The sequence below is a fragment of the Amblyomma mixtum genome, chromosome 2 (assembly GCF_055824585.1).
Source record: "Amblyomma mixtum isolate Tamu chromosome 2, ASM5582458v1, whole genome shotgun sequence".
Lineage (NCBI taxonomy): Eukaryota > Metazoa > Arthropoda > Arachnida > Ixodida > Ixodidae > Amblyomma > Amblyomma mixtum.
In genome coordinates, this window is record NC_143013.1 from 91,210,428 (window position 1) to 91,237,320 (window position 26,893).

Sequence of the window (26,893 nt, forward strand, 5' to 3'; positions counted from 1 at the left end):
CATCACAGGCTTAATGATCTTTTTTGCTGGTCAAATATCGTGCAGTGATGCTGAAGAGCGATGCGTCGCCTTCTTTCAATGTTTAGGCGTTACCTGCCTGCCGCTTAGTGTCTGCCACCACCACGGTTATTACGATTAAGAGCGGGCAGTGTGTCTTCATCATAAGGAGTGTCGCCACTGCTGAAATTCCTATGCGATAGAAACATCCATCTGGACAACTGGGAAAAGTGGGCCACTAGTTAGGCACTAAGGGCGAGAGCATGCGACCACGTCCTTCCTCTCTTTCTTCGCGTTGCTTTCACGAAGTATGCACTCGTCGCCATAAGCGCCTAATACAAAAACATACTTCGTCAACTAGCACATGAGCACGCAGTACGAAGGCGAGCAGAGGCAAGATTATTCTCAAGTCTATGATTACAACGTTCGTTGTCGCTTATGCAAGCGCCTCTAAACACTGATCTCCCTTGAAGCTGAGCAGTAACCATTTTCAATCCAGAGGCGCAAGTGTATGCGCGTAGAATACCCATAGCAAATTACTCGTGGCGGCGTAATCGCGTCTGTACATGCATCTAAACTAGCTCTTGGTGTGCAACGCCTAGGGTTTACGGCGAGGAAGGAACACTCACGTTGGGCTTGCGGGTGGTGGTTGGCACAGGGGTGCTGGAGGTTGGCATAGGCGTGCTGGTGGTTGGCTTAGGGGTGGTGCTGATGTTTGCCGCTTGCTCTTGCACTTGATCATAGGAACCGGGGTTGGTTGCCTTACTCGCGGGCGTCGCTTCCGTCGACGCTTCGGTCGCCTTGGAGGTTGTCGTCGTGGCCTGGGTAGTCGTGCTCGAGGAGGTTTCCACCGATGCAGCGGTGGAAGTGGTCTGTGAAGCCGTGGTCGCCGCTTCCGCGGCGCTAGTAGACTGCGACACTTCCGCTCCCACTGTCGCTGCCGGGGACTCAGTATTTTCCACCTGCGCAGATTTGAAGTTACTCGTTTAAGCACAGAACCAAGCATTGCCAAGTAGCCCACTTTTTAATCTAGACGGATAACTTGAATGGTGTGAGCCGTGTGCAAAGCTCATCATCATAATCATCTCAGATGAGCCCATTGCGGCACTAAGGACTTTTCGGGTGATTCATTCATATTTCTTTCGCATGTTTTTTCAGGCAATGGAGCAGACGCTACGCAGCCGAAACACGCCCTCTCTTCTTACGCAGGAGAATATAGCCCCACATGGAGTTATTAACTTTCTCTTAAATCATAGTATATTGTCAATGCTCGTTATTTGAGGCATATTTCTAATACGACTGGCAACTTTGGATGTTGGTAGTTGAAAGTTTCTTGGGCAAGTCTTGTTACAAGATTCCATAGATGACGCTAGCTGCATCACTGGAAGAAGTTACCACGCAGAGAGCAATGTGCCAGGCGGCCAGGCGCACCGTCGTGCGGCGAACAGTTTGGCGGGAAGACTCTGTTACGTATGCTCCGCATCTGTAGCCTTCCCTCCATTGCCAAGGAAACCTGTCTCCGACTACAGAGCATATAGTACGTTTCAGCGAGACCAATTATGGGAAACTGAGGCTATGCTGTCTCATTCCTAAACTCTTGAATGTGTTCGATGAAAGAGATATCAGTACAGAACCCCTTATGTTTGCAGAACTAAAAAGCTGTTTACTTAGTGCTTTATGTTTGTGTTATGTTTATGTAGAACCATGGTTAACGTTTTCTTCCATGTGGGCTTCTTTCACTCCGCAGTGCTTTCTGCAGAGTTGCGCGTGTCATCTGTTCTTTGATTTATCCCACTTGGTTTTTACACTGTGTCGCATTTTTTCTGGTTGATAATATGCTGTGGTAGTGATTTCCGTGCTTTCACGGAGTGCTCAGACATCTTTTTGCGGAGATTTATGTACAATTTATTTGCACTTTGTAAGATTTTTTATTGATTACTATGCTGCAGAATTTATTATTTGCTTAAAGTAGCGCATGATTTATAATGTTTTCCTCTCTCCTGTTTCTTCTTTTTTTTCACTATCACGATGTCCACAAATAATTTCGCTGTCTACCACTGCTGCTCTTGTTGTAATGCGATGAGGGCCTTGTCAGGCTTTTCTCTCATCCCCAATGTCCCCATGAGCGCATGAAATAAAAATAAATAAATGAGTCTCCGCTGTGCCTGCGTTCTGTTCGACATCGACAGCCTGGAAGAAAAGGCTATTTTCAGTCAGGTGTGAGTTTAAGAATTATCCGCTGTAAAGATCTCGCGACTGTGGCCTCATGAACCAAGGACGCAGAAAGCTACATGACTTCTCCAGTCGTTTTTGAAACCTACAGCTATAAGCGACCACTTATGAACAGAGCGCATGTTCTCTTTTATTTACTCTATGCAAGCTTTTCTCTTTCCTTATTTTCGATTACCAGTTCATATTTATTATTATGCGACACTAAGGGCAAGCACCAAAAGAAAAATGTTACAGGAAGAGGTCCTAAGGTAGTGAACTGCCGCAAAACCTTTTAGAGTATAACATAAAATTGCAATAAAGAAGCAAATAGGAAGCAGTACATCACAGCTACATTACAAACAAAAATATAGTAATATTGGGCATAAATAAGTAGTGATGAAACTAAAGGAAAATTTTCAAAATTGTGAAATATAATGAGTACCAGGGAGGAACCAAAGCGAGAGGCTAATAAAGCTTAAAAAGTCAGGCCCCGGCATTTCAAGCTTTCATTGCGTCGATTAAGTACTTTATTGCGAAAACAATACTAATCTCAATAACTGCATTTCGCATAGCGGCGGCCAATTGGCACGTTTGACCTTTAGAAAGACCCCTGACGTCATACCATGCCTAGTGACGTCACATCGCGACGTCATGCCAGGAGCAAGAGACGGGCTACCACATCGGCTCGTCGGGTAACGGCGTCCGCTTTTCACGGCGCGCCGCGCTCCTCCCGCTAGAGGCGCCAGTGACGTTATAGCGTGACGTCATACCAGGAGCGAGAGACGGGCTACCAACTCGGCTCGTCGGGTAACGGCGTCCGCTTTTCACGGCGCGCCGCGCTCCTCCCGCTAGAGGCGCCAGTGACGTTTAGCGTGACGTCATACCAGGAGCGAGAGACGGGCTACCAACTCGGCTCGTCGGGTAACGGCGTCCGCTTTTCACGGCGCGCCGCGCTCCTCCCGCTAGAGGCGCCAGTGACGTTATAGCGTGACGTCATACCAGGAGCGAGAGACGGGCTACCAACTCGGCTCGTCGGGTAACGGCGTCCGCTTTTCACGGCGCGCCGCGCTCCTCCCGCTAGAGGCGCCAGTGACGTTATAGCGTGACGTCATACCAGGAGCGAGAGACGGGCTACCAACTCGGCTCGTCGGGTAACGGCGGCCGCTTGGCACGGCGCGCCGCGCTCCTCCCGCTAGAGGCGCCAGTGACGTTATAGCGTGACGTCATACCAGGAGCGAGAGACGGGCTACCAACTCGGCTCGTCGGGTAACGGCGTCCGCTTTTCACGGCGCGCCGCGCTCCTCCCGCTAGAGGCGCCAGTGACGTTATAGCGTGACGTCATACCAGGAGCGAGAGACGGGCTACCAACTCGTCATACCAGTAGCGCCGTGTGTTGTCCGTCTTTCTGTGTCCTCGTCTCTTTGCGCTACGTTTTTCACCTTGCAGTTATGAACCAACAAGCCCAAGCATATACCAACTCGGCTCGTCGGGTAACGGCGGCCGCTTGGCACGGCGCGCCGCGCTCCTCCCGCTAGAGGCGCCAGTGACGTTATAGCGTGACGTCATACCAGGAGCGAGAGACGGGCTACCAACTCGGCTCGTCGGGTAACGGCGGCCGCTTGGCACGGCGCGCCGCGCTCCTCCCGCTAGAGGCGCCAGTGACGTTATAGCGTGACGTCATATCAGGAGCGAGAGACGGGCTACCAACTCGGCTCGTCGGGTAACGGCGGCCGCTTGGCACGGCGCGCCGCGCTCCTCCCGTTAGAGGCGCCAGTGACGTTATAGCGTGACGTCATACCAGGAGCGAGAGACGGGCTACCAACTCGGCTCGTCGGGTAACGGCGGCCGCTTGGCACGGCGCGCCGCGCTCCTCCCGCTAGAGGCGCCAGTGACGTTATAGCGTGACGTCATACCAGGAGCGAGAGACGGGCTACCAACTCGGCTCGTCGGGTAACGGCGTCCGCTTTTCACGGCGCGCCGCGCTCCTCCCGCTAGAGGCGCCAGTGACGTTATAGCGTGACGTCATACCAGGAGCGAGAGACGGGCTACCAACTCGGCTCGTCGGGTAACGGCGTCCGCTTTTCACGGCGCGCCGCGCTCCTCCCGCTAGAGGCGCCAGTGACGTTATAGCGTGACGTCATACCAGGAGCGAGAGACGGGCTAGCAACTCGGCTCGTCGGGTAACGGCGTCCGCTTTTCACGGCGCGCCGCGCTCCTCCCGCTAGAGGCGCCAGTGACGTTATAGCGTGACGTCATACCAGGAGCGAGAGACGGGCTACCAACTCGGCTCGTCGGGTAACGGCGGCCGCTTGGCACGGCGCGCCGCGCTCCTCCCGCTAGAGGCGCCAGTGACGTTATAGCGTGACGTCATACCAGGAGCGAGAGACGGGCTACCAACTCGGCTCGTCGGGTAACGGCGTCCGCTTTTCACGGCGCGCCGCGCTCCTCCCGCTAGAGGCGCCAGTGACGTTATAGCGTGACGTCATACCAGGAGCGAGAGACGGGCTACCAACTCGTCATACCAGTAGCGCCGTGTGTTGTCCGTCTTTCTGTGTCCTCGTCTCTTTGCGCTACGTTTTTCACCTTGCAGTTATGAACCAACAAGCCCAAGCATATACCAACTCGGCTCGTCGGGTAACGGCGGCCGCTTGGCACGGCGCGCCGCGCTCCTCCCGCTAGAGGCGCCAGTGACGTTATAGCGTGACGTCATACCAGGAGCGAGAGACGGGCTACCAACTCGGCTCGTCGGGTAACGGCGGCCGCTTGGCACGGCGCGCCGCGCTCCTCCCGCTAGAGGCGCCAGTGACGTTATAGCGTGACGTCATACCAGGATCGAGAGACGGGCTACCAACTCGGCTCGTCGGGTAACGGCGGCCGCTTGGCACGGCGCGCCGCGCTCCTCCCGCTAGAGGCGCCAGTGACGTTATAGCGTGACGTCATACCAGGAGCGAGAGACGGGCTACCAACTCGGCTCGTCGGGTAACGGCGGCCGCTTGGCACGGCGCGCCGCGCTCCTCCCGCTAGAGGCGCCAGTGACGTTATAGCGTGACGTCATACCAGGAGCGAGAGACGGGCTACCAACTCGGCTCGTCGGGTAACGGCGGCCGCTTGGCACGGCGCGCCGCGCTCTTCCCACTAGAGGCGCTGCATATGCAGTATAAAACACCTGCTTTCGCAACCTACCAGGCTTAACCAAAGCTAAGCCCCCGCGAATTTTTTGATGAGATATTGATGTACGTGCACCATATTTTAAATTCATGCAACAAAGAATTCCAAAAATTGCGCTCGCTTGCCCTCCAGGCACGACGACGAGTGATCAACAGTGGCTGCTTCAAGAAATTATTACCACAATGGCGACGCCTCGCACGAATGCAATTGAACACACAGCTCACCTGCCACTGCCAGTGACCGAACACAAGCAGCCGCAGTAGCCTAATAATGATTGTGCCGATACTTGGCTGACGGGAAGTGTACTCTGCATTAAGGTTTGGTATAAGGCCTTCGGTTCGAATTCAGTAGCCCAAGCTGGCCTTTGCCGGAGGGTGAACACCACGTAAGAGTGACCGTGCTCCTGCTCGGGCAGCTATGTAAATGAGCGTATAGTTTCTTTTTTCGTTTTGAGCACCTTCTTGCGGCATGCGATGTGGCTATCAGTAGGCCTAAGAATATCGCGGAGACTATTTTCATCCAAAAAATTGAGCAGGTTCTTGCTATAGTAGCGAGTATTTGTCTATCTTTTTGCTACGGGATGGCGCATGCGGACGGAGCGGCAACGAGAACAACGAAGACGACGCGAACCCGGGGGAACTTTTGGCTAATACAGCTGCCGCAAAGAGATAACGTGCATATAAAGTAATAAATGTACCATCGTCAATCCTATATAGTTTGGGCAAGAAAAGAACAATACGCCCTGAAATAACAGTGAAACCAGCCGTATTCGCACATTTAATTTCTTGAAGTTCCTGCGTCAAAATAAGAAAAGGTGTAATAGAAATCAGAGTGGTTTTCTTGCTGAAATTTTCTGGCTCCTAAGAGATCTGTTTCCGCGAGGCACTCGTGTATCATGGTGTTGATACTAAACTCCATTGTCCTGCTGTGGAAAAGAATAGTTAAGACGCTGAATGAATATGGGATTCTGCTGGTCAACATGAGGTTTCTGATGCCAACCCAGTTGTGGCTGCCGCATTACTGTAGGGGCGAAATGCAAAACCATCAATGTACCGAGATTTTGGCACAGACCTTGTTAAATCGAGAGTTGTGAATCAAAGAGCGCCAGGTGGTCGAAAGTATTCCTCCTCCATCCACTACACCATGGCTCATGGCCCGTGTACAATGAATTTCACAAACAAAACTTAATAATTAATTGGCCGTTATGAAAAGACCATCAAAAGTAGTTATGCGCAGTGGACAATGACGTACCAGGACATGTATTTGCCGAGCAGGGAAAATTAAATTGCGCACAGGGGTTTACCGTCCTCATTTTAGTTGTGCTATCGCATATATCTTTTTTTGTTATTCTGAATGTATACACCTACTTCGCCACACCATCAGCGCGGTGAAAGAATAGTGGGAGCCAAGGGGGGCAGCGCGCAAGGAAAACATATACCAAAGCGCTGAAAACAGACTGCGCTTTGACTTAATGTCCGCTAATGTTAATGCCCCGCTCGGGTTTTTCGTTGGTTCCTAGTCTGATTTATTTTCTGTTGTTCATCTCTTTCTGTTCAGACGCATTGCGCGTGAAACCTTTGCTTTGACGTGACGTGGCCCGTTCATGGCTGGCTGGCTAAACCTGGACGTTTTGTCCTTTTATGCTTTCCCCCTTTTTTCTTTGCGTAGCGGAAACCTTTTGGGAGCTGAATGGAAAGATCAGAACAGCGACGCTCTCGGCCTTGTTATGAGGTTTCCACGAATACTGGAGACGTGAAGAAAGTGTGCAGTACGACAAGCGAAATCTCGGAAGGCACATTGTGAAGAGAGCAAATTGCATTTCAAAGTAAACAGTCTCATGATTTAAGAACATCTCTTTGATTAAAAAAATTAAAAATGATTTCAGCCATCTACGTTCTGATCAATGTAAAGCTCAAACACAGAAAAGAAAGATATTTTTTAAGCCTTGGGATGACCAGTCTGTCTTTCAGTGCTTGATAACATTTGTATCGTTACAGTCCTTGATATGTAGATCATAGCATGAATGTGTCCACTTTCTTCGCCAAAAAGTGCTTCCCGATTTATTTTCGCGTGTACGTCGCCGTTTAGTACGACAGTCGTGGTGCTGTTACATAACCTCGATCACAGACCTACTTCACGTACTTCACTTGCGCTCCGTACCTCGGCGGCGGTTGTAAAAGTTAATGAACGCGGGAAGCAAGGAATGATAGCATTCAATTGAGTCAACGTCCTTTGATATTTGTTTTTGGACCGTATAATACACGTAAGAACACATTGAACATACTCTGCGTTATCGACCGGCCTTCATTCAGTAAATCCAGTAGGCTTGAGCTGGCTGCAGGAACCCGTAGTTGCAATACGAGATACACTCTTTGTATCAGGCAGCCGACACCAGAGAGTGGAGGCCCATTCGATACTCGCTACAATGCCTCGTGGAGGCGCGTGATGGAGGTAATGATACTCGCCGCGTGTAGTCCACTACGGTGCTGCCATTGTAGTGTAGTGTACTACAATGGCAACAATGGGCGCGAAATAGAATCAGGCATTGGAAATAATCCAAAACAGCAAGCCGGGCTGGTAATTTTCAGAATGAAGTGAACCCATCTTCTCCCTCATGCTCGCGCTCGTAAACGTGCTTCTCTCTCTTTCTGTTATACTTGGAAACTATTGGAAACCAGCCGATAGAGACAGGTCATTCTTATTGAAATAACAGAAGCAATGATTACAAGCCGCGATGGATATTGGAAACAGTTTAAACTTAGGAATAGACTAGATGCCGTGCTTCAGGGCCCTGTGAATAAAAAAAAATGCAAAAAATATACAGAGGCAAGCTAGACTTTGCGATGCCTTGATTTCTCTTTGTGTTGGAATGTGTTTGCTTTGATATGCCTTTTCTTTTTGTATGTGATGTAAGATATATTATGTTGATTGCTTTTCCGGTTGCGGATAAACCGTACATTCTTATTTTTTTCGATTTCTTTTTTGTTATGTTCAAATTGTGAACTAAGTGCTTTGTATGTTTGTATGTATGCTTTACACGCTTTCATTATCCCTGCCGCCGATGTAGTGTGGGGGAAGGGAACGTTGTCAAGCCACAATATTGCGGCTTTTTTTCCCTCCTCCCCAGCCATGTGATTTTCTTTACATGTCTGAAATAAAGTTGACTTGACTTGACTTGACTTAGCCTCTTAAGTGTGGTGGAAACGTTAATTAAACCACAAATAAAAAAAAAATCCCTAAGCCGCAACCTCTTTGATGCTCCGGGGACGCGTTTCTGAGCATTCAAAAAATTGTTCCTTCGCAGTTGCTTTCTGTACTTTTTTACGTCACTTGCAGCGATAGTTATAGAAATACAACCGAAAATACGCATACACATATATACTGCCAACGGCCTTCGGGCAGTAAGGACAGGCTTTCTGAAAAAAATGCGCAGAGAGGCGCACGGCTGCAATCATAACTCAGCATTGTGCATGTTTGTACTGGTCTTGTTATTTAGTGACGGCCGCGGGAATGTGAACTGGGAATGCGCTTGGGAATCTTATGCCAACCTCCTGGTATGGGCTGTATTGGCTGGCCTCAGAAAGCTTGCACTTTCAGCCTTTCTTTAGCAGCAGCTACCCTCGTGTTGTGCGCTCCATTGTTCATCATGTGTTTCCGCGCAGGTCCTTTCTAACAATTTGTCACTAACTAGCCCAACAATCTACCCTTCTGCCCCCGGCCACTGCCACCTGGCCTATCGGCCATCGAAGCAAACGTGAGATGGCCGATAGGCTCCAGCGAGCGCCTCGGGCCAGTCGGGTGTTCGCCGCGGGAAAAAGCCCCGTCGCCATGGGGACGCCGCGACCCGATTTCGGCGAGCCCAGTGGAGAAGGGCCCCGTGTTGCACCGCGGCCACAACCCCGTATCGCTACCGGCGAGGCATCCAAACAGATCCGCGGCCATCCGAGCCGTGGCTGCGCGCTCAACATGCGCGAGCCGTCCGGACGCGCTTGGTACGCCAAGCGTGGCTGCAAACCCTGTGTCTACTCGGAATCAGTGCCCACGAGGTCGACCACTCGCCTCTCGTCCTATTCGCCCTCTTCAACCTCCTTGCCTTCGCTGGAAAACCGACCTCTCTCTTTCCTCCCCGCCTCTTTCGTTAGTCTCGTTCCTCCAGTACCTGTTCCATGCAGCTTGCGAAGCATAAATGGCTAGGCCCAGCCAGTCGTGACCGGTCATGGACGCTTGGCGGTTGTTGAGAAGAGGGGGGGGGGGGGGGAGTAGGTGCGCCACGTGTTTGCACGACTCCCGTCCAACGTAAACATGCATCGCTCCCCTGTTTTCCGCGAAAGCTTGGCGGCCACCGCTGTACACGTGAACTGAAAGATGGGCCCAGTCACAGCTTTATAGCCTTGCGAGGAACAACACTTGCGCTATCTCGGCTTCGCCCGAAATGTGCACGTCTAGTGAATCACTCTGCTAGCACTGACGCCATAGTTGCGAACCGTAGCATGCAGCGTAAAATAGTTTCCCGAGGACTTTGGTATCAAGGCGAGCTGGAGAAGCTGATAAGGTGTGTTCTGGTCACCGGACTCGGCTCCTGGGGATGTTCTTACAAAGACCGCTTGCTGTAACTGACGGGCACAGCGGACATTCGTCTTTTCAAAACTCCTCTGATGCTGGTAGTGTCTAGTAAGTGTAATACATGAGGACACAAATACTGCTTGGTTATTCCGTTGAGACTCCGACATCATTGTTTTCAACTTGTTTGCTTTCCTGGTGCCTCACACAAGCGAAGGGACCAGTGAAATTAAATGGTATCATGGGAAGCAGACCTGACCCGGTAGGCATGTAGCTGAAGTCCCTTTAACCGATGTGATTTATGACCAGTGAGCGTGTTTAGAAGTCTTCCAGGTGCCACACTAGCTGCGCGAATGTCGCCAGCTTGACCCTAATAAACGTTAAGGATGCAAGACATCACCGTCTTCCAATAAGCTCTGCTTGGGGACCCTTAGTGACCTTCAGACTGTATTCCACACTTGATCACAGACTTTCCGCTCTGCTCCGGAGCGAAGTGAAAGAACTGTACAGCGTCCCCTCGTTTTTATAATACGCAAAAGGGATGTTTTTGTCAGCCATTGATAGGCTACGCTCTCAGAAAAAGACCCTACCCACGTCGACTAGCCCAAGTGTCTGCCCTTGCGAAAAAGACATATCAGATGTCTCCTGAAAGCTAAATATCAGTTTCTTTGTTTCTTGGCATTTCATTGTTTCGTAACCGTGTGGCCCATACAATGCATGCTGTTACTGACGATAACATATACGGTTGTTAGTCAGCAGCACCATGTCCGCTTAGTATTGAGATACTTACTAGGCGGCCCAAATTAGCAGCTCTACCGTACATTAGGATGGCGGGCAACCGAAAGGCCTTTCTACAATCTGCGTCCTACCGGTAAACTAACTCCTTATTCTCATTATCACAATGCCCACCAACTAGCACTTACGTCACTGCAGTGCAGGACAACGGAGTCGCACATGGCTGTAGTCACCGCAGTCGCAATCATCCCTACCGAAGTCCACAAAGGCACATTTCCTAATTTAACTCAGCATTAATTTTATTGTCTGCCGCACCAGAATAAGGTATTTCACTCTCCCCTGTTATTTTTACTGTGACGGACCACAGCTTATCTACTCAGCCATTCACTATTCGTCCTCTCGAATGTCCATTTATTCACTCGAGGGTATAATTCGATTGTCCCCCTGTACAGCCCTTCAAAATTGGCAGGGCGGCGTCACCCGGCATGTCGCAACTGTCCGGACGATCCGCTCCTGGTCCGAGCAAATCACTGCTGCCGCGGCACCTCGATCGACGCCGCCCGACAATTCTGTGCAGAAGTGCAGTCACCTGACCTTCCATAAATGGCCTCCCGATAAAGCTACACGCTTCTTTCCACATCGCGCGCTCCCTTCATTGGGTTTCTCGCTGGAGCTCCGCTTATTGACGCGGCACCAGCCCCCATTCGCCCCCACCCTTTGGCGAGACGTGTCCCCCCACCGTCTCGCATTTCCCGGTGTTGGCTTCACTCATTGATTTCCGATGTGCGAGGACATGTCTGGGGCACGAGCTGGACACTGCCGATACAACGCCGCTGCTGCTGCTACTCGCTTCTCTCAGCATGGCTTACGCTGGCAGTGTTGGGCGAAGCCTGTGTGGCCTTTGTCTAATTGCAGTTCGGCGGTGCCCAGCAAAACGCTTTCCTGTCCAGCACTGCATACCACTTCCCGCTGCAATAAATGCGCTCCTTGTCCTAACTTGGTAGTTTGGGCATGCTGGTATTGCATTACAGGACTGAACAGCGCACAGTAGACGAGGAGATAAGGAAAGAAACCACTAGGCGCACGAGCGCTGTCGTTTCTTTCCTTGTGTCCTTGTCCACTGTGCGCTGTTGAATCCTGCCCTTAACCCTGTTCAAGAATGTCGGCCAAAACACAAGACTGGGCATCCCGACCATTTGAGCTGCTCGAGGGAGTGGTCATTTGTTTGCGGCAGACATATTTTAGGGCCAGCAAAGAAGAGCGCGCTGAAGACGGAGGCACCAAAAATTTGGACGCAATAGTTTCGCGGTCGCATTGCCGAAACGCCGGACTGGAACGGCGTCGTAAAGGCGCTGTTGCCTGATAAGAACGGCCGCTCCGCTTCGCGATAAGATAGGCATGCGTGAATGGCTGTACACATCCGCGTTCTGCGAGCACGGATGCCTTCTACGTGTTGCGACCTCCGCGAGTGGTGATTGCCTACTATGAATACGAGACGCAGGCTGGCATGTATCTCGGTCGCCGTAAGCACACCCGCTGTCGAAACTTCTGCTGCGGTCGGCGCGTCAGCGCAGACACCGGTATATGCATCCTTTTGTGTACTCAGCAGAAAAATGCGCACGGAGACGGGTTTTTACTGCGCCATGGCAGCACTTTTTAGCTCGGAGACAGCGCCGCTGTATCATCACATGCTTGCGCGTCGTTGCTATAAAACTGAGCAATCTTCTATTTCTCTCTTTTCCGCTTCTGGAATAAGTGAAACACGAACACTGAATAAGGGAAACACAAGCCCGAGCATCATCACTTCAGCGTCGCGCTGTGCTCAGCTTCAGACAAACGCGGCTCAGTTGCAATTTACGCGAAGTTTCTATACACGCCTTCTGCGTCCAAAGGGGCGAACTTGTGCCTGCACATGACCTCCCGACACCAAGAGCACGTAGTACTCCTGCCATCTGAGCTCGCGGCACGAAAGCTATAAAAAAAGGCATGTGCAAATCCTTAGCATGAACGAAGTTCAAAGTTAGCCCTCAGCACGGAATCATGACAGTTCCCAGAACCACCGCACTGCCGCAGAGCCTACACAGTGTTCTATCTGTCATGATGAAGTCATTGGCTACATAGTCAGACGTGATGAAGACGCGATAACCGGCGCACTGAATGGGGACTTTTTCTGCTGCAAACTCAGACTATGTAGAGACCATGTAAAAATGACCCTTCGTGTTTCGTTCTCTATTTTCGCACGAACAGCCAAGTATACTTCGCCCCTGCTGCAAGAGTTCACATCCTCCTTTCAAGAGATAGAATGCTACCTGTAGCGCACCAGCCTTGCTTACGCTGTGTGGAGCTCACCACCATGCCCCGTTCGTTAAACATGGCGCAAGAAAAGCGAAATACATAGAAAAATATAGAGAGGACTCCACTTTTCTTCTCTCCTGTATGAACCAATGAGAGAGAACGAGTTGCTTTGGAATTAAAAGAAAGCACGGAGCTAAGACCCTTTCACGACCCTCGGAAAAACAGGTTTTCTAGGTTGTGGGGAGAAAGTGTGGGAGCTTAATCCTCATCTCTTTTCTTTACTACGAGCACAGCCCCCTGCTCAATAAAGCGGCGCCCATTGACCTCTTCTTGAAAAGGTCTGTAAGCAGAGATGTGCCACTGTGCTATGTGCTTTTGTACTGTGTCATCATAACAATGGGCATAATTTCCCCTGTTATTTGGTCAAGTGGTCAAGATGAGCAGTTTCAGTAGTGGCAGTACAAAAACTTGTTTAAAAGCAGACATTTTGAGCAGAAATCTGCTTGAGTAGGCAGAAAACGATGAACGCAAATGCGACTCGACCACACTTTGTAAGTGAAGAGAATCCCGATGTTTGGAGACTGATTCGCACTCACAGCTGCGTACAAAAGAGTGGCTCACAAAACAAAATGTTGAAGGATTTGTTTATCAGTTGTCATGTGCCGAGTGCTTCTCTGACAATGTGAAGTTCTCGGAAACACTACGTGAAAGAGACCCTGAAACCAACCCACTAGGAGGACTTTCATTAGAGCCATGGCACACCTGAAGTTACACCTATAATTTTTCTTTCCATAGCTCGCTGCGTTGTCCTTAAGATGGACCCTTTTTGTTAGCCTCCACGTTACTGCCCCATAGGTGAGTACCGGCAAGATACAGCTGTTGTATACTTTTCTCTTGAGGGATATTGGCAAACTGCCATTCATGATCTGAGAGAACCTGCCATATGCGCTCCACCCCATTCTTATTCTTCTAGTTATTTCCCTCTCATGATCCGGATCTGCGGTGACTACCTGCCCTAAGAAGACATATTCTCTGACTGCTTCCAGCACATCGCTGGTCCTTAAGGGTAACGGAGTGGATTCCAAGAGAAGGCAAACGTAGCAGGGGACGGCAGAAAGTTAGGTGGGCTGATGAGATAAAGAAGTTTGCGGGGATACAGTGGCCGCAACTGGCAAAGGACAGGGTTAATTGGAGAGACATGGGAGAGGCCTTTGCCCTGCAGTGGGTGTAGTCAGGCTGATGATGATGATGAAACCTGAAGTACTCCAGAACATGCATGAAATGTTGGTGTTAGAGCCTTCCCAACTGCGTACGCATCCAGCGTGTATAACTTACGGCCACAGTGAGCCACTTCGCATAGATGTTGCTGCTTCAGACTCTCTAGATGAGCCTAAATGATTTCCCGAAACGGTATAGGAACCTCTGACAAATTGGCTGATTCGTTTTTCTTGGCCGCCTATTTGGAAACATTATTTTGGCACTGTTGAGGCGAGACAAAAACTTTGAAAATGTGAAAACTGCAACAGATCAAAGGCGCTTTAAGGTTGTCATGCCACACACTATTATTTTGTAATGTTTGTAGGTGCAACTATAAGTACCCATTTCTCAGGATTACGCCCACTAAAATTTTATTATATAAACACTACATGACATAAAATGACAACGGTCTGGTCGCAGTTTTACAACACACGGAAGCTTCGCAACCAATTTTGAAGAGTAAATTCCACTTGAGAGTCACATTAACCGGCAGCAGAGACCTGCACTTGCACTGCTTGCACAAGTACAAATTTCAGAGCCGATCGATTGCACTTCGCTCAACAAACATGAACGCGGACTGCTGTGCTCTCCAATCGAATTTTTCGGGACATGCAAAAGGCCGAGTCCTTTGAGCGCGTCACCCATTCAAAGTGTCAACATTCGTAGCCAGGGTTTCTCTTTCATGCTCAAACATGGCCTGCCCTTTGTCTGGAAGAGTGCCACCACCGGTCGCAGTAGCATATGCTGAGAATTGGCAGCTACGTTCCGGTGCAGCACAATCTGAAATGTCATTTCTCAAGCATGCAGTAAAAAGACGTGGACAACAATAAGTGACATCCGAGTCTTTGTAAGCGGACACTGTGCAAATGGTCGCGTAGGTTATCGATCTACCCGCTTGGGAGAAAAACGTGACGTGGAAAAAAGGTGTAGTTGATGACGGTGAAGATAGCTTCGAATTAATACACGGGTTTCTCTCGGTGCGCACTCCACTTGGGTAACAACCACAGCTCCCAGCCAGCTCGCCTGCCTAACAGAGGGTCGTTTAATGAAAAACACTTGATATAAAACGTCACTGGGGCTCCCTATCTTAAAGGAGTACGAAGCTCTACGCATGTCGGTAAGGCTCAGTATGTTCTGCTCCTGCCTGTGAGCGTAACGCTTGGATTTACTTAGACCATTTCAGAGTTGCATAAGAGAGGTCATAGTGTGTGTTCACAAGTGCCAATATCGCTGCGTGTGGTAAGACTATTTCGCTAGGCTTTAGGCTTGCAACCGATCAAGGCTCTCAAAATGCCTCAATGTTCAGTTGCCCAACACGACCAGAATCATGTGTTTTGAGCCTGCATGTCTGGAAAGTCTGCCGAACTGGTACATTTAAGAGGTTTCGATTAGGACATGGGTACAGATATTGCGTGTTGTTTTGGAGTAATGATAAGTTCAAGGGGACCTTTTTGTCATTACAAAAGTTCTTAAAGGGCAAGAGCGGAGAAAGAAGGGTAGAGAGAAAAGAACATTTATATCAGGGATCAATGGGTTTACGCCGCCTCACGAAGCCGGCTGTTTTAACACTCTTTCGTTATTACCGTGAATGAGTGCTTTATCGGGTGAAGAATAAAAGCGGCTTCCCAACAAACAAAGTGCCGAAAGGCAGCACGGCGCTCGAATGAGTGTGTTATACGTGTCGTGCGAACACGTGTACAACGCTGATCGGGTTTACTGCGCACACACTGACAAACGTAGTGCGTGGACCCTGCGTCAAAGAGTGAATGATGGCCGCAAACTTTCCTTGCCAGAACCACAGCACGTGGACGGACGAAAAGGCCTCGTTCCGCAGCCAGCCCAGCTTCAGAGGGTCGATCCGAGTGACAATGACAGAACGGGTGTCGAAAGCTGAGGTGCAATGCCACCGGGTCCTCGCCCTGACCGAGGTAGCACGCAACGCGTGGCGTGCGTGCCATTTACGAGTGGCCACCGAGATCCTCGCTTGTGGCATGCTACCTTATTCCCCTTATGCTCGGCTCCACTGCTGTTTCCACGTTACGATCCGCTACCTTTAGCCACATTAAACAAGCACCGACAGAAACGGCTCACGCCTGTTTCTCTTCATGCATGTGCGTCAGCTTACAGAGACCTGACGTCATTCTTTCTGTGACCTTTATTTCTCGCCGTTCGCTTTTCCACTCACTCTTTTGTTCTCCTTTTGTTCAAATACAAGCTCATTAACGTGGCTAAGTACCTGCAAGCAGTGAATGTACAATGTAATTACCACTCTTTATAACACATCGCTTCTCTGTGGAAGTCTTGTTAGGAACATCGTAAGAGCAATTTTTAAGAATGACATCTCGTTCAATGGACTAAATTTCAAGCCAAATATTTACTGACCGAATTCCTATGCAAGATGCAAGGCCTACAACTCAATAGTGATTAAGGTTCCGTTGCTTGCGCTTTGGCACTAGTACATTTAGCTGCCCACAAAAAAAAAAGCCCTTCCCCTCCGCCGTTCTTTCTCTTATGCTCAGATAAGGCTGTTCTTCAGCTTATTTTAGTTCCAGACATTTCAACAGGGGTTATAAGCTAGCCTTGAACCACGAGATAACAATGTGTACATAGCAAGCCAGCAGGCGAGGTGAAGAATATGATACAAAGTTATTTTAAGTGACAAGGCTGCACACTGATTCTCAGGCACGACCAGGGGTGGGGTAGCATTCCAATCAGCTTGGCTGGTAGAAGTCCGTCCCTTCGTGTTGCTTAAATGCCTGTAAGGACATGAAAACAAAGGAAAGACCTTTGTCCAAAGAGTAAACAGCAGTTGCAGAGTGCGTAGTGTTTAGCCTATTTACTCCGACTGCTCTTCCCCTGGTTTTTGAAGTACAGTGTGATATTCCCTATTTATTTATTTATTTATTTATTTGTGACGCTGAGTGTGCCGCGCGGCATAAAACGTGGTGTTAGTGACTAACGGTAGAATATGTTACAAAAACGCATGAAGTCCGGTTGCGTGTAAAAAGTCACATAAGCTTCAGGCGTAAATGTTTTTCGTTATTCACACGTGCAAAGTAGAGTCATTGTTGGCAGACAGGCCTGCCTCTTGAAGAACTCGAGCGCGCACCAGTAAAGTTCCTGGACATGTCCACAGAAGGTGGTGGACATTGGTGTCGGAAGCGGGTGCTTCGCAGTGAGGGCATTTTTGCGGCGCAGGAATCTTGTCACTTTGTCACTTTTCCTATTCGTCCGATGCGAATAGCAGTGCCCGGCCGACACTCTAACCACAGTTATGCTAGAGATAACGTTCCCAACTGTGACATCAATAAATAAAGGTTACTTCGTGTTCTACAGCACTTACGGAAGGGTTTCCTAGGCGGCACTTAGGGTCGCAAGGCTTAAAAAATGCTGGGGTTGATTGGCAGACGTCATTAGCGAAGATCTAACAGGCGGCTTACAAATAGCAATAATTAACATCTATGCCTCTCTTCTCTCCCGGGCCCTTTCTTGGCCTCACCGTTCGGTTACTTGCAGCAACCATTCATTGAACCTGCAGAACGTATACCATGTTTTCGCGACGTAGGATACTAAATGCTGAATACACTGACGTACCCTGCATACCTGGCCAGAGGAGCATGGAGATGTGCATCAATGAATGGGATTGATTTTTTCCGATCTATTAAATATAATACGTGTGGGTCACGCGTGGTGACTGTGATTCATGCGTAGTAAAGTGCACCACGTATAAACCCCATCAGCAACTGTCGAGCTCTCCTGGCAACGCGAGATCATGCGTTCGATTCTTTTCCACGGAGGCCGCATATCCATATCCATGGAAGGAAGCCGCAAAAACACCCAAATACCGAGATTTAGGTGCAGTTTGACAAACTTTCATACAGATAGATCCAATGCAGAGCAATCGTTTATGCAACCTGCTTCTCGGCATGGGCGTATCTCTGGCACGCAAGGCTACATAGCGTTTAAAAATGTGCGCTGCATGCAGACCTAAACAAATAATTGGCATCCTGAAAACAAACCACGCCCTGCCGCAGTGGCTCAGTGGTTATGGTGCTCGGCTGCTGTCTCGAGAGCCGCGGGTTCGATCCTGGCCGGGGCGGCTGAAATTCGATGGAGGCGAAATTCTAGAGGCCCGTGTACTGTGCGATGTCAGTGCACGTTAAAGAACCCCAGGTGGTCGAAATTTCCGGAGCCCTTCACTACGGCGTCCCTCATAGTCTTAGCTACTTTGGGAAGTTAAGCACTAATAAACCAAACGAAACCGAAAACAAACCACGTCGAAAAAAATAGGATAGATCGTGCTAATAGGAAGAAAAAGTATTTATCATGGCTGGAAATTTAGCAATAACGAAGCAGTACTTCACAGCGCCGAAGTGAAGAGCTCTTGTATTAGACTGTACATGTTATGGAAGGGTTTCACAGAGTGGGTGATGGAGCTTTCTATGCAGTCCGCAGAGGTTTGATGGGAAAAACTGAGATAGCGTGGTATTGATGCCTTCTTCAGTAAGGACGCCAAACTGACATGGCCGCTACTTATCAATCGCACCTCGGCCTTTTACTTTTTGTGGAGTTCATAATGTGTCTGAAGAGGGCAACATGCTTGTGATAATGCTCAGGGGTTTCTATAAACCGTTAAGCCCAACTGAACCAACAGCCCAATGTCACCCAACTGAATTTAGCATGGGTAGCTGTGATTGCGGAGAAAATTAACTATCCTTGACATGAGCATGCCATTCGTATGACAAGGAAATACCATTGTATAATTATGTTGCATATTTCAACTGTATTTCGGGCTAGCGAACCATCGTAAAAAGCGCTGCTGACGCCTTAAAAATGCAATTCGTAGTAGGGTTGTGGCTTGAAAAAAGCCAGTAGTTGGAGGCTTGAAGTGTTGCTTAGTCGTATTTTAAAAAGGCGATTTTTACATAGAGTGGCAGTTAAGAGAAGTAATCTGCTGTTAATGTGGGCTTCACCTAACCAAATTCAAAATAAACCTATACCTGTGAGACAGCTTTCTAAATAATTCTGCATTTGATTGTTTCTTTAAATTGCGCTGTTTTCTGTACCCCTCCATCATGTGGAATCTCATACAGGTTAAAACTTACCCCATAACAGAGTAACCACCTCCCCTCTCTTGGTTTGCAGTGAACACGGGGCCTCGAAATGAGTGAATTTTGATGCCGGTGTGGCAGTAAACGCTGGAACATTCTGATTAGAAAAGGAAACAGCTTTGAACTACAAGAGTCAGTACAGCCACCTTGCGAAATACTTTTGGAAACATACTATTACATATCCCAATGCTACGGCACATTTCCGAATTACGGCCCTCACTTTCTTTTTTCTTTTTCGGAGTGGATCACTGAATTCTACAAAGCTTGTGGTGCACTGTGAGGAGCAACCTTCACATGCGGCGCTGTCTTCAAAATAATGACATTCAGAATCGAAAGGGCATAAGAACACGGCGCCGTTTTTGCTCCTCGCTTGCTCAGCGTACTGATCACTCGCTCAGCTGCGGAATGATCTACGCTTCGCTCGCAGCCGCCAACGTCTGGCCAGGCGGTATCATAGACAGTGCATTGAACTGCATGGCAAGTAGCTGCAGGTCGCGACAGTGACGTGCTCTTGACACTGGCAGGGACAACAATGGCAGTTTAGGGCAAGTGGAAAGGTGGTTTGGGCGTGGGAAGGGGTTCGTGTAATGTTTAGGCGCTGGCTTCGGCGATGTAGTACGCGGTCGTGACAGGCGTACAAGCGCGCAGCTGTGGCGAGCTGAACGCACTGGCTAGTTGCACGTGCTGACTTCCGGGGACGCGCGCGCCTCTTGTTGGTCGTCGTCAACATCAACATCAGTGCACTCTTGTCCGCCGGCGCCCGGTTCAATTACAGCGCGCAAAATGGTGCGACAATTGCAGAGTCCCCGAGCAACCTTCCGAGCTCGTTTCTCCGTTCTCATGTCTCTGCCCAAGTCTGCTAAATAGTGTCGCATGCTAGCATTTCAGAGTCAAGGGCGTGCAAATCTTCTGCGTTCAATCTTGTTACCCTGATCACAAAGCGCCCTATTCTCCACGTCTCTGTTTGGTTTGGATTGGTTTATGGGGTTTAGCGTCCCAAAGCGACTAAGGCTATGAGAGACGCCGTAGTGGAAGGCTCCGGAAATTTCGACCACCTGGGGTTCTTTAACGTGCACTGACATCGCACAGTACACGGGCCTCTAGAATTTCTCCTCCAAAGAAATTCAACCGCCGCGGCCGGGATCGAACCCGCGTCTTTTGGGTCAGCAGCCGAGCACCATAACCACTAAGCCACCGCGGCGGCTCTCCACGTCTCTGTGGAATGTCGAATTTGAACGGCTATAGGAATAGAACACAAGGTTAGTAGGAAGCAAGAACTCGAAAAGTGACTACATCTCGTAACCTGTTGACACTAGTGGAAGCTTCGAGGGGAATTCAAGTGGGTGAGACAGCAGCCGAGAGAAATAGCGCTGAGAGGCGATTGACCGTTTTGTCCTTGACGCTTTTGATTTATGAAGCTTTCAAAACACGGAATAACCTAACTACTTCCTATTAACGCAGTTGATTGAGTTTTATTCCTCACGACCGTCTGAAGCATAGGAACGCAGTGCATAGCCATTATGGTGGTTCTGGTTGGCCGGCTGTAAGTCGTGGCACAGAATGGGGTAATGTTTCCTTGAAAGTGCGCTGAACAGATACTTGCCCCACTGCGGAATTTGATAAAAATCCAGAGCGTGTCCACGCAGCCGACACAAGACAATTAGAGATCGCCTTACGAATAAGTCTATCGTCTCCTTCATGTCGAACTCGGAATTCACTCGGCACGCACGATCATTGAGCTTCTGAATATTCGATGACACAGAGCCCTGCGTCTTCGGCTAAACGACGGGGATTCGGTTACCCAAGCTGCATGTCACTGCGATCCAAAATAGAAAGCGCTGGTTTGCCGTAGCTGCCTATTCAACGCACTAACCCTGTCCGAGCTGTTTATACCTTGGTGAATAGACGCGGTTTCAGCCGGATGGCCGCGTCAACGGTGCCGGTGCTGGGGCCGCAGAATGCTCAGACCTTCTACACGGCTGCGTAAAAAAAGTGCTTTGCTTGCTTAGTAACCTAGTCTCTGCATTTTTAAGTTCAGTAAACGAAAAATAAAAGGAAAGCTGGAGAAGACAGCAAAGATAACAAAGCTTTATTTTAAACGGTGACCGTGCCATAAAGTCATTACTTCTTTAAAAAGAACAGAAATGAAGCTAAACAGCGAATAAAGCCTAACGGAATTCTCGCGATGCTTTTTCTCGAAGCCTGGATGGACTGCCGACGGGGAGACCAAAAATGGAGGAGCTGGGTAAGTCCTTCTGGCACTTTCGATGACCGTCGCAAGCACCGAAGCACCGGCCTGCAGGCGCCCTGGAAGAAGCCCTGTGGAGTAGAACATCTCCACCATTCTACTCTCTTCGCATGCGTTGCCTTTTGTTGGCGGAGCGAGCCTCCGTGACCGGCTGATAAGGCGCAGTTCTGCACCGATGGCCATCACTGGCTTCTAGAGAAATAACCGCCGACACTCCCAACCATCGGCCTATTTCGAGACGCTGGTTGCTGTCCGGCTGAAGGTCGGCCAGAATGAATCTCGCGCGCACTTTAAAGAAGACCATGAATCACCCTCGTTTCATGCACGATTCCTTTCTCTGTCTGACTCTTTGTACCTCTCTGTTCTCGGTGGTGCTTATAGCGTGCTCGAAACTACACCCACAGGTCTACCAAAGCACGGACAACAGGCATGTCCATCGGTGATTTATATAAAAAAAAAAGCCACAGAGAATGTTTACTACATTCGAATCAGTGCGAAAGCACGGGTTTCTGCTATGTAGAAGACAACGATGAGAGGGCAGTGCCGCGGGAAGGTGCGCTCGCGCTAGGCCAGCTCATAAATTTAAGCTTAGTGGGCCCCCTTTACCATCCTCAACCATCTCTGCCACGGAAACTGAGTTGCCCAATTTTTTTTAGATCATCCTATGTTTGTCGCATGCAATTTGCTATACACGGAGTCACCGCCTGGTTATGGCCAATCACTATTGCGGGTATGTGCCCTTAAACCTGAGGATATCATCGTTATCAAACAACGGGTCAGACAACGGACAATTTTGCTCGGTGTTGGTACCCATCGGATTAGTGCTTAGGCACTAGTATCATGTGTCTACGCATTGTGTCTTTGCTACTTTTTTCCCTTAATAAGATTGTGAACAGCTTCACCCATTCATCTCCTGCGGAAGAAAAATCAGTCGTTGTTGCATCATACTTTCATCGTCCTGATACAACTCTTAAGATGGCGAAGGATGGGATTCTCTTAGGTGGCGCTTTGGCTAGACGATGTGAAATAGTGAAGACATGCCGCACAGGAGAGACGGGACACAGAGACACGTCCATCTATCTCACAGTGTCCTTTGTCGTTAGCTTGATTTTAAGGGCTTTAACACCCTAAAGCGACTCAGGCTATGAGGGAAACCGTAGTGGAAGGATCCGGATAATTTCGACTCCCTGGGCTTATTTACCGTGAACTTAGGTCGCACAGTTCACTGGCTTCTAGCATTTCGCTTCCATCGAAATACGACCGTCACGGCCGGGATCGAATCCGCGTCTTTCGGGTCAGCAGCCGAGCACCATAACCACTGAGCCACCGCGGCGGAACGTGTCTTTAGCGCTGTATCTTTTGGCGAGGGATGGAACTGAGCAGAGCACCTTAAACGTTCACTGCTTCGTTGGTCATCGGTGGGTCATGTCGTGTATTGCTGTGCGGCAAGAATGCTGAATGGCGATATGAAGCCTTGGGACAGCTCAGATTTTTAAAGGATCCTGCGAAAAACACACATGTCAGGTTGCTATTGCCGTCTGTTGTCGGTTCCAATAAGTTGACTTCGCCGGAGGCTCACTGGGGGGTCACGCTGCAGAAGTATTAGGGGTAACGAAAATCCGCAGTGAACGTGTTACGATTGTCTCGCGTGCTTGTAGGCCAACAAAACAAACTTGAGAAGTTCTCTCAGACACCTTACACGTGCACGTAACTGCGTCGCCGCCCTTTACGTGTTCTTAATTTCATGGGGGTACATCAGTAATCCGCCTATATGAAGGCATAACATTTACGCTGAGGTAGTTTACTAAACTCTATACAGCGCACTCTTCGGTGACGTTCAGTGGTCGATGGCATATGTTCCTGTCGCCGTTGATTACCGTTTCGTCACTGCTACGCAACGCACCGACTAACTCAAACCTACGTCTTCTCTTCGCACGCGTCTTCGTCATCTGGATGCTTCCAAAACTGGCAGCGTCCCCCATACAAATAACACTGTGTTGTCGCCGCGCTTATCGGCCTCTTGACCTACGTTATCGCCATACTCTTCATGTTGTCATTGTCACAAACCGAGATAAGTGGCGTCCAGATGACCCTTTATCCGCCAGTCCATTTCAGCTTTTTTGAGCCGTTGATATTTTCATTACTTCCGTGGACAAGCCTTCCCCCCCCCCCCGCCTTTTTTTCAACTCCTTGTGCGTATGTGATGACTGATTACGAGTGCAGGTCATGTAATAGCCCAGCAGAGTCATTTTCTGCTCTCGTTCCAACAAACACACTCAATTGTGGTTTATCGCGCCCATGCGCAGCAATTTCAGACGCGGCGGGAGCCGGAGCAACGGAAAACTGCGTTGCAACGCCATCTACAGGCGCCATCTGGGATCAAGACAGCCAATGCGTGATCTTTGTTATCAGCAGGCATGTCGCTTGGCTCGTTTTAATTTTTCATGCTTTAGTTCGCCAAAATGCCGCAGTTTTCCGTTGCTCCGGCTCCCGCTGCGTTGAGTATGCCGCTTTTTTCCCCTGTAGTACGTATGTTCAGGTTAAAGTTGATGTGTACCGTTATTATTGCACTTGGAGGTAGCGCTGGAGAAAAAAAAAACACGAAACTTTGGCGCGAATGCCCGGTTTATTGCCTCTGGCGCTGTTTATTGCCGTATGTTCTCCTCCATAATGCAGCTTTCATTCCTGTCTTAAGGCAAAGTGTCATTGTACGGTTCGGAATGGTTTTATTCTTTCGACGGCTAGGTTCCTGACTCTACAACGGCTATAGAGGTTTCGACGCTGTGCGATGACTTCTTTCGAGAACATGCCGCCGCCACTGAAGTCATTGATCCGTGCGAGGCTGTAGCAGCGGGTGGCGGTGTATGGCAAAGCCCTGGCCAATGCACTGCAGGCGACTGCATACCACCCTGACGTTAGCGCCGGCGTAGTAGTGACGTTTAGTGGTGCAAAGAGATGTTTATCGTATGCATATTTATGCTTACTTCACAGTCACGTTAATCGTCAAGTAGGGATAACGTACACGAGTCTGCTGTCACAAGTCAAGCAAAATACTTTTTCAGGCTTTCTGCAAACTATCATCACAGGAGCGATAATAAATTTGCGCCTGATTTTATGCAATCACCAATTTATATTCAGTTAGGTATGTAACTTAGGAAATGTAACTTAGGAAACGCATATATCGTATATATAAAGAATTATTAGTAGAGGTATGTTATTTATATTGTTCGATATAACCGCTTAAGCCTTGAACGAAAGCAGTGTGGTCCAGTATACCATTCTAATTCAGGCTGCACAAAATTGAAACAATAATAAAATAGGACCGCCTACCGCATCACTTGGTACAGTGCTATAGGAACGCAAGATCGGAAGCAAGAAGACACCGGACTTCTTTGCCATTCTCGGTGTGAAGTTCATGTCTACAGCTCACTGCACTTATGGCCCAGGATTTTTTCCCTATTCTACCTTTGCTCGGTGCCGCTTGTGACGTCAGGACTCTTAGCTAACCTGCATTGTCATTCTTTGGCTCCGGTATCTTTGGCGGATCTGAGCGATGAGAGAAAGGATAGATAATGATTCCGGGAAACCAACGTCACAGTATGTGGCTCATCAGTCACATTCTCAGAGGCCGGCAGTAAGGTGCACGCGGAAGTTTTTGACTACGGCGTATTGCACTGGAAAGAAAACGCCCGCAGAGATATGAGCTACGGAGAAAGCTCGCCGTAAGAGCCGGTATTACTGCTGAGCAAACGCACCACCTCCGTCGCATCCTTGCGCAGTGCATGCTTTTCCTATCTCTCCGAAGAGTTCCCTCGAACTCGTGCGCTGTTTTATCGCCGCTCACGCCCATAACCTTTCTTATTATTCCTTCCAAGTTATCCTCACAGTGAGCCGGCGCCCTCTGTCGGCGACGCAATACGTGGCGACAAAGCACGACAAAGCAGCCGGAACCTCGAGCCAAGAACGTCGCAGCTGCAGCGTGCTGTGCCTCGTCCCAAAGGTCGCCGAGCTGCGGAGCGTCTCTTTCCGAGCGCGTGCTGTGGACGATTCACAAAGCAACGGAGACGAGGAAAGGCGGATAAAATATTGATCCCGCTTCCCTTTGTTATCGGTGGGAAAATGCGCCGCTCAAACTCGGGACGCAGGTGCAGAAAAAGATTACGCCACGAACGACACGGGGTCGAAAAGACGCCGCAGCCGAACAACAACGTGGCCACGACAATGACGCGGGAAGGCGCGACAGATGTTGGGATAACGCGTGCTGTCGGGCTAGTTGGTTCCGCATGGCCTTCAAGCAGAAGTGCCAAAAGGCAAACGGTACACATCAAGAATGCATAGACACGCACATGAGCCCCGTTTACATGAATGCGACAGAAGTCGACTCCAGTCCAGTTTTTGAGAGAAAGTGCAAAAATGTCGAGAAAAAGAGTGCAGGACGAGTCATGCCTTTCCTTCTCAAGACCTTCTCTTTCTCTCGAAAAATCGACTCAAGACGCTTTCTGTCGCATTCATGTAAACGCGGGTCTAGAAATCCGTATCTTTGTCCGCACGTGTACTCTAGACCGGTTTTTGGCGCTTCTGACTCAAGAACCGCTGCCATTAGCACCTTTCCTGGCAACGTATCACCTTACCAGTGCAAGTAGTGCAAGGGCACTTGCAGTGAATATTTGAAACGACCAATCGGAACTGGGTATAAAAGGGCAAACACAGAGACGCAAGTCAACAGAAGATGGCGCTGGTTGCTTGCGCTCTATCAACGTCCCTCTTTGCTGCCTTCTAATCGTTCTCCCTTTAGGGGTTTGTTGTTTTCTCTGTTTCTGTGTTAGATATTATTTTGCGTGAGCGGCTCCACTACGCTGCCTACGACGATTTTCAAATTACAGAGTCACATTCCTCACCTAAATCGATCAGGAGAACGTTTTTTTCTTCTCTAAGGGTGAAAAAAATGCAAACGTATGCTTCAACTTAAACTTGCTTGCAAAAGTGTAGAATAGAAATGAAGTACGCCATTCGTGAACGGTGCAGTTGCTACGCTTCCGATGATTTCGTCCGTGTCTCTACGCTGCTGGAGCGTAGAAAACTACGTGGACAGGCCGGACGGGCCCTTTACGCAATCATGGACAAGCCACACGATGCCAAACATTGCCTTCCACTCTCTCCTGAGCGTTCCACCGCTGAGGGTTCAAGTAGGTCTCAGCCCATAAACGAAATCTGAGGTTGTCCGCTCAGGAGGCATTTCGGCCTTCTCTATTAACAAATTTTCTTCCCTGCTACCTCCGGTGCTTACGTTCGAACCTATTCCGACTTTAGT

General features: G+C 49.3%; 1 protein-coding gene across 1 annotated transcript in view; it reads right to left on the reverse strand.

The window, feature by feature from the left end:
- LOC149360121 (uncharacterized) overlaps positions 1-26,893 on the reverse strand; it is a 103,036-nt gene that overhangs the window by 7,042 nt on the left and 69,101 nt on the right. Inside the window, exon 3 of the mRNA XM_089567790.1 lies at positions 627-959. Coding sequence (XP_089423916.1) covers positions 627-959 — 333 coding nt within the window. The remainder of the gene's footprint in view (positions 1-626; positions 960-26,893) is intronic.